Source organism: Daucus carota, chromosome 4 (assembly GCF_001625215.2).
Source record: "Daucus carota subsp. sativus chromosome 4, DH1 v3.0, whole genome shotgun sequence".
NCBI lineage: Eukaryota > Viridiplantae > Streptophyta > Magnoliopsida > Apiales > Apiaceae > Daucus > Daucus carota.
This window is the reverse complement of record NC_030384.2, coordinates 42,872,686-42,878,709: the sequence shown is the minus strand read 5'-3', so window position 1 is coordinate 42,878,709 and position 6,024 is coordinate 42,872,686. Positions and strand designations below refer to the sequence as shown.

Genomic DNA, 6,024 nt, shown 5'->3' with positions numbered 1-6,024 from the left:
TAATACCAGCCCATATTCTATCGCACATGATCTAATTTTCTTCTTCTCCTTGCACGAAAAAAGATTAGTATTGAATCTTGAATTCTTGATGCTTATATAAATTAGACTACAAACCAACAACTTCTCCAAAGTTTGGGGAAAATGTCAACCCAAATGTCATCTATGATGAGTCTCACAACAACCCCATCTCTCAGATTACCCCATTTGCAACCCCAATTTGCCAATTTTCCCAAGATTCAGTTTTTATCTTTTGTCAACTCTAATGTGAGGCCTAGGGTTTGTAAAAAAGGGAGTGCTTCAATTAGAGCTGAAGCAAGTAGCAACATTGATATGGGTTTTGTACAGCAAGCAATAGGATTAGTCCAAGCTTCACCGCCCACCTGGCAATCTGCTATCTTTAGTAATACAGCTATATTTCTTGTGGGTTCTCCAGTTCTTGTTTCCGGCTTGTCTCTCTCGGGCATTGCTGCTGCTTTCTTGCTTGGTTCGCTTACTTGGCGTGCTTTCGGTCCCTCTGGGTATCTTCTTGTTGCTGCCTATTTTGTTCTTGTAAGTCACAAATTTTGTTCCTTTCATTGTTAATGTCTATGAATTGCCATATTGTTTGATGATTAATATTTGTTTTATTCTGTTACGGTAAAATAAGTTGCAAGTTTTTTATGTTTTTTTTAACAATTTGGATGGAAGCTTTGTTTATTTTGTTGTGTTTTGTTTTTAGTGAATCAATACATTAGATTACTGATGTGGTGTTTAGTTGGGTTGGATGGAATCTGAACAATGTTTCTAGCAGATGTTTAAGATTTTCATTCCTTTCTCCATACCATTCTTAAATCTTAATAACCTAAACAAGAGCTTGAACCCCCGATGCAGTAGTGAACATAACGATCTTTTGCATGGTATAAGATGCTTAAATTGCTTAGATAATGTACTTACATTACCACTGTACTGTCAAATTTGCCGTGCTTGATTTTTACTATTAAGTTTGGAATTGATGTAACTATAAATTATTGGAAGAGAAATTGTGGAAGTTGGTAAAAAGGAATTTGTTTATCATAATAAGAAATGAATACGCAACTATGCATAAATAGTCTTCTCACTTCTGTCTACTGTGTGTTATTGTGTATACTTACTAACTGTTACCAGGTCATCCCCACTGTTAAAGTTAGGGAACGGCAGCAACAAAAGTGAAAATGGCTGAAAAGGAAGCTCAAGGTGTTGCTGAGAAGAGAAAGGGAAGAAGGGGACCAGGAAGTGTGATAGGTTCCAGTGCAGCTGGTTGTGTTTGTGCATTGCTTTCCATTTATGGAGTTGGCGGGAGTGCAGTATCTCGGCTCTGGGAACTCGGTTTTGTTGCCAGTTTCTGTACTAAGTTGAGTGATACTGTCTCAAGTGAAATAGGGAAGGCATACGGGAGAACAACGTAAGTGAAACCTTTCCACTTCAGTCCTGCAATTCGCAAGTTCTAATACCTAACACGCTTGGATCAACTCCCGCATTTTTAAGGGACTATAATAGACTTGTATCCTGGCTTGGGGTTTCTTATATATCTTCTGCCAGTACTAGTCTAGTTTCACTCTAAGAATCATTCAGTTTTTTCACACCAAAATTAAGATATAATTACATTACCGCTGTGCGCCTACTATTTGTTATATACACAACAGTATACTTCCTAAAGCATTAGTCTTTAGAACTTGTGGTAAATATAGCTTTAATTTTCAATGGAAATATTATTTGCGAGTCCATTGTGAATTCGAATGGGATCCCCGGTCCAAAAGCATTAGTCTTTAGAGCTTGTGGTAAATATAGCTTTAATTTTCAATGGAAATATCGTCTTTGGCGTGTTTGCGAGTTGCTTTTTTATCTTTGCTATTATGATTTTGCAGAGAAAGAAGCAAAAAAATAAATAATAATAACAAGAACGACTTTATAGTGAATTTAGGTCTGTGAATTGTGATTTACTTGATGAGCTTTTGCTGCCGGTAGCCCGTAGTTCTACTGCTACTCCTCAGTGACTAGTTTAGGAGACAGAGAGGTCGATCCTCAATGGATGCATTGTGTGTGAAAGAGCTATAAATTTCTGCAATTGGCCTTGATAGTTTATTAAAGAGAAATTACTTGTACTATTTTAGGTACCTAGTAACAACATTTAAGGTAGTTCCAAGGGGAACGGAAGGAGCTGTTAGTCTTGAGGGAACCTTTGCTGGAGTTCTGGCTGCAATTCTTCTTGCCTCCTCTGGTATTTTATTAGGCCAGGTATGCTATGCTAATTTAGTAAATATATTCAATCAAACTTTTTCATCAATGCTTTTAGCATCTTTGCAGGCTTGATCCTTATTATATTATAATTAAAAGGCCATCAACACTCATAGATGTGTATTAAACACATGTGTCATTGGACTTTGGCCGAATCTTATGATAGTACAATCTAAGGTCCGAAGATGCAGATAACAACTTTTAGGGATGTGTAGGTTTGACGCACTTTACTAGTTTAGCGTCTCAAAAATGCAGGCTCATTTTTGCTGAAGCCAAGCTTGTAACATTAAGGATTTCTTATTTTCTTATGACGTTATTGTTATATGTTAAAATTTGGTGCATGCCTTCCTGGTTCTAATATTATTCCCACCAACACCAAGGAAAAGGTTTTACACATTGCTCTAATTTCTGATCCCAAATTCTTCTTAATATCTCAAAAACTGAGAAACCAGATTAGCACACTTGAAGCTGTCATATGCGTACTAGCTGCCCAGATTGCTAATGTTGGTGAAAGCCTGATAGGTGCTGCACTCCAGGACAAAGAAGGGTTTGGATGGGTAAGTTTAATTCTGATTCTCAATATTTCCCTGCACCTTAAGCCAAGCCATCATTATCTTCATATTGTCTTGTCACGCTGAAACCTTCAAGGAACATAATATTGTCTAATCAATCCATTGCTCATCAACTTGCAGCTCAACAACGATGTTGTCAATGTCATCAATATATCCATTGGAAGCATTCTAGCAATCGTGATTAAGCAACTTGTACTGCAAAACTAGTACATCTATTTGCACTGCAGCAATGGTATATTAGAAGCTGGCAGAACTTGCTGATATTACCAAAATGACATGTAAATTTTAATTTGACTGCCATGATTGGAATTCTAGTCTATTTGCACAGCAGCAATGATATTTTAGGAGCTGGCAGAATTTGCTGATATTACCCGTATGACATGTAAAATTACAATTTGATTGCCGATATTTAGTGTTCTAAATATATTACCTGGATCAAGTTTAATCGTATTGTGTTGCCGTCCATTCTGCAGTTTCTGCGGGAAAAACATCTGCAGATCCATCTACAGCATGAGCCAACCAAGCTGCTTCTAGGTTATACAACTGCTCGGTCATTCTGTTGTACGATATACTAAATTCTCTCGGCTCTCTGATGAATGTACCAGGAGAGCCCTATTCATTTTGGTGCACATCATAGTTTTTATGTCATCGAGTTATCAACTTAGGAATGTGCTGAATTTTATTGTGATTTTAGAACTCAGAAACGCATATTTCAAGTGTCAAAGGAAAGGAATCCTGTTACTGCTACATGGTTAATAGGGATGCTGCTCCCAATATTATATGAAAAATCGCTTATAACATTCTTTCTACCCTTTGGTCATATTTTCAAGCACCTTATGGTGAGAACCTCGCACAAAGATTGGTTTTTGTTCCAAAACACAAATTATATAACATCGACTTTTTAGAAACTCCAAAGTCTATGACAAATATCAAGTAAACTTGCTTAGACCAACTGCCACATGCAGTGGTTATTATATTTCACAAACCCAGTTGTAACTGCTATGACAGCCGGTTCATACATAGATATCCTACCGATCGAAGTCCCAAGTCTGGCAATTTTAGTACCCTGTCCTTGGAAAGGTAGGGAGTTGATGGCTCAACGACCGAAGAGGGCAAACTACTACAAGCTGTTAACATACATTTGTCTATACTTCAAAAAGTAGAGGCTCGAAAAAGCTATGCCTACGATACAAGTTCCTTCACCAACCATAGACGCGTCAGAAAACAGTCTGGAAGTAGCAGCACAACTGAGTGATGTTATGGCAGCACTTCTACAGGACTCGGAAGAGGAAAGTAAACTAGGGCCTTCTGCGCTTTAAACTGTTTACCATGTGCTGATCTTGATACTGATATTGTCTGGTTGAGTAACATACATCAGGGACAAATGCAGGTGTAATTTCCACCTGATGCTGATAGGTATCTGGCCAGTGAAGTCCTGAAGCTGTTGGAGGCGATGGTAGCTCTGGCACATCCCATGCTGTTTCAGGAACATGACCTAAGCAGTCATCACTATCTAAATCGAGATCAGCTGCCAGTAATATAGCTGAGCAATCCAACTCTCCAAACTTGCCACTATCTGCCTGTTAGGATTAACCATATAGATACATGGGTTAGAATTAGGCACAAGGGAAAAGAAATTAGTAACTTTTCCAGATTTATAAATGTCAGAGATTAGCAAGGCTGCTTGTCACAGCAACTGATGAATTTTTATCTACACCCATACCTATCCCCGGAGTCAAAAACTCACGCTGAAAGCAATGCAATAGTATAATAAACAAGATAAGTTATGGTACAGGTTTATAGACCATATACCTTGGATGACCCATTGTCCATATAGTTGTAATTCTGATTGAGATCGTTTACTCCAAATATTTCATCTAATTGCCATTGTTGAAAGCTTCCACAATCAGACCCTCCACCAAAAGACGAATTGGTCGGTGCCACCTCGCCAACTTCGCCAACTTGGAAATGTACACTGTTCTTTTGACCTTCCAAAGCCACGTCGTTATTCTTTTTAGACAATGGCCTTGACTCTGTTTCAGTAACTTTGTCAGGGGACTGAGACTTTCCTGAAGAAGATGGCGCACTACGTTCAGTAGGTTCAAGTCCCACCTTCACTCCAGTAAGCAGAAAGCGTTGATGAGCTGAAACATGGGCATTGATCGAATGTATGGAGACATCACATTTCCTGCATAGCAAAGCACGATCTTCCAGACAAAAGAAATATCCAACTGTTTCCTGTACATTGAAGCATATTTGAACACCACAATGAGAAAACAAAGATTCGATCTAAATGTTGAACACCGAAAAAATGTGAACCTAAAAAAATCTCTCAAGGACACTTCAGTGACACTCGAAGCTGTGCTATGTACCCCATACTCAAAAGTAATAAGATGAAACGAATAATTATCCCTTCATGAGTCCTGACTAATAAAAATCATCAGATGAATATATTGTTTTTATCCATTTTATCAATTTTATTGGTCACACTCCACAGAATTTAATCTCACACGGGAAGCTTGTTCAAACAAGGGGATCTTTATTTAATTTTAGCCAACTGATCGAATTTGACTCCGTGCTACTAGATCAGTATGAGCTTCTACACTAAGACGCTTCACACTAATCACTAGGTTATAATATCCACAAAATCACATCTTCATTTCCCGTGTATATAAATCCAATTGTTTAAATTCAGTTGACAGGAAAGTGTATGCTTGGTTATTTATATTCTATTCGTAATTGATGGATTAAACAGGAGTAAAAAAAAAAAAGTCTATCAAATTGTGACTTTAAAAGAGTGATAATCAGATTAATCAAAATAATATCGGACTTAATCAATAATGACACGGTTAACCTGACAAATATCGCATTTGGGCATAGGAGATGAGGAGTTAGTGAGAGAAACTCTCTGGTGTTTACTAGCCAGCTTGTTAGCTGCATGGACGGTCTCATCGCAACCATAACACAACGCCGCCTCGTCGGCGCAGCACAGCACCGTCGCCTCCGCCGCCTCACACACGTTACACTGTATCTTCATCTCTCCCTGGTGATGAGCAGCTATTAGAGGAAAGGCTAGTGTGTTTTAGAAACCGCAGTGAAAAAAGGTAAGTGGATCAGCTTGAGGAGATTATGTAGCATTACTTGTACTCATCATCTCGTTTTGCTCCCGCATTATCTTGTGCTTGTAATAATCTTATTT

General features: G+C 38.2%; 2 protein-coding genes across 4 annotated transcripts; one reads left to right on the top strand and one right to left on the bottom strand.

Annotated features, from left to right (window-relative positions):
* Positions 1 to 3,625, top strand: LOC108219158 (protein VTE6, chloroplastic). Of its 3 annotated transcripts, none has more exons than XR_001806549.2 (6): positions 1 to 549; positions 1,167 to 1,420; positions 2,130 to 2,253; positions 2,706 to 2,810; positions 2,946 to 3,198; positions 3,299 to 3,625. XR_001806549.2 is itself a non-coding variant. In XM_017392452.2 (5 exons), exons 1-5 carry the CDS (start codon positions 142 to 144, stop codon positions 3,030 to 3,032), a joined length of 978 nt encoding a protein of 325 aa, XP_017247941.1. In that variant the 5' UTR covers positions 1 to 141; the 3' UTR covers positions 3,033 to 3,275. The 3 variants fall into 3 exon arrangements, 1 of the variants encoding a protein (XP_017247941.1); XR_001806548.2 differs by having other exon boundaries at positions 2,946 to 3,207; XM_017392452.2 differs by lacking the exon at positions 3,299 to 3,625 and having other exon boundaries at positions 2,946 to 3,275.
* A 118-nt stretch (positions 3,626 to 3,743) lies between these two features.
* Positions 3,744 to 6,024, bottom strand: LOC108219159 (B-box zinc finger protein 22). The gene is made up of 3 exons (XM_017392453.2): positions 5,680 to 6,024; positions 4,638 to 5,063; positions 3,744 to 4,405 (listed from the first exon to the last, which is right to left on the bottom strand). The coding sequence occupies exons 1-3, from the start codon at positions 5,860 to 5,862 to the stop codon at positions 4,124 to 4,126; spliced, it is 891 nt and encodes a 296-aa protein (XP_017247942.1). The 5' UTR covers positions 5,863 to 6,024; the 3' UTR covers positions 3,744 to 4,123.

Coding starts and splice junctions, on each gene's coding strand:
- LOC108219158 (XM_017392452.2), top strand. CDS start 142: ATGTCAACCCAAATGTCATCTATGATGAGTCTCACAACAACCCCATCT. Junction 1,421..2,129: donor AAGGCATACGGGAGAACAAC/GTAAGTGAAACC, acceptor GTACTATTTTAG/GTACCTAGTAACAACATTTA. Junction 2,254..2,705: donor CTGGTATTTTATTAGGCCAG/GTATGCTATGCT, acceptor CTGAGAAACCAG/ATTAGCACACTTGAAGCTGT.
- LOC108219159 (XM_017392453.2), bottom strand. CDS start 5,862: ATGAAGATACAGTGTAACGTGTGTGAGGCGGCGGAGGCGACGGTGCTG. Junction 5,064..5,679: donor CCAAATGCGATATTTGTCAG/GTTAACCGTGTC, acceptor TTCAATGTACAG/GAAACAGTTGGATATTTCTT. Junction 4,406..4,637: donor TGGACAATGGGTCATCCAAG/GTATATGGTCTA, acceptor TAATCCTAACAG/GCAGATAGTGGCAAGTTTGG.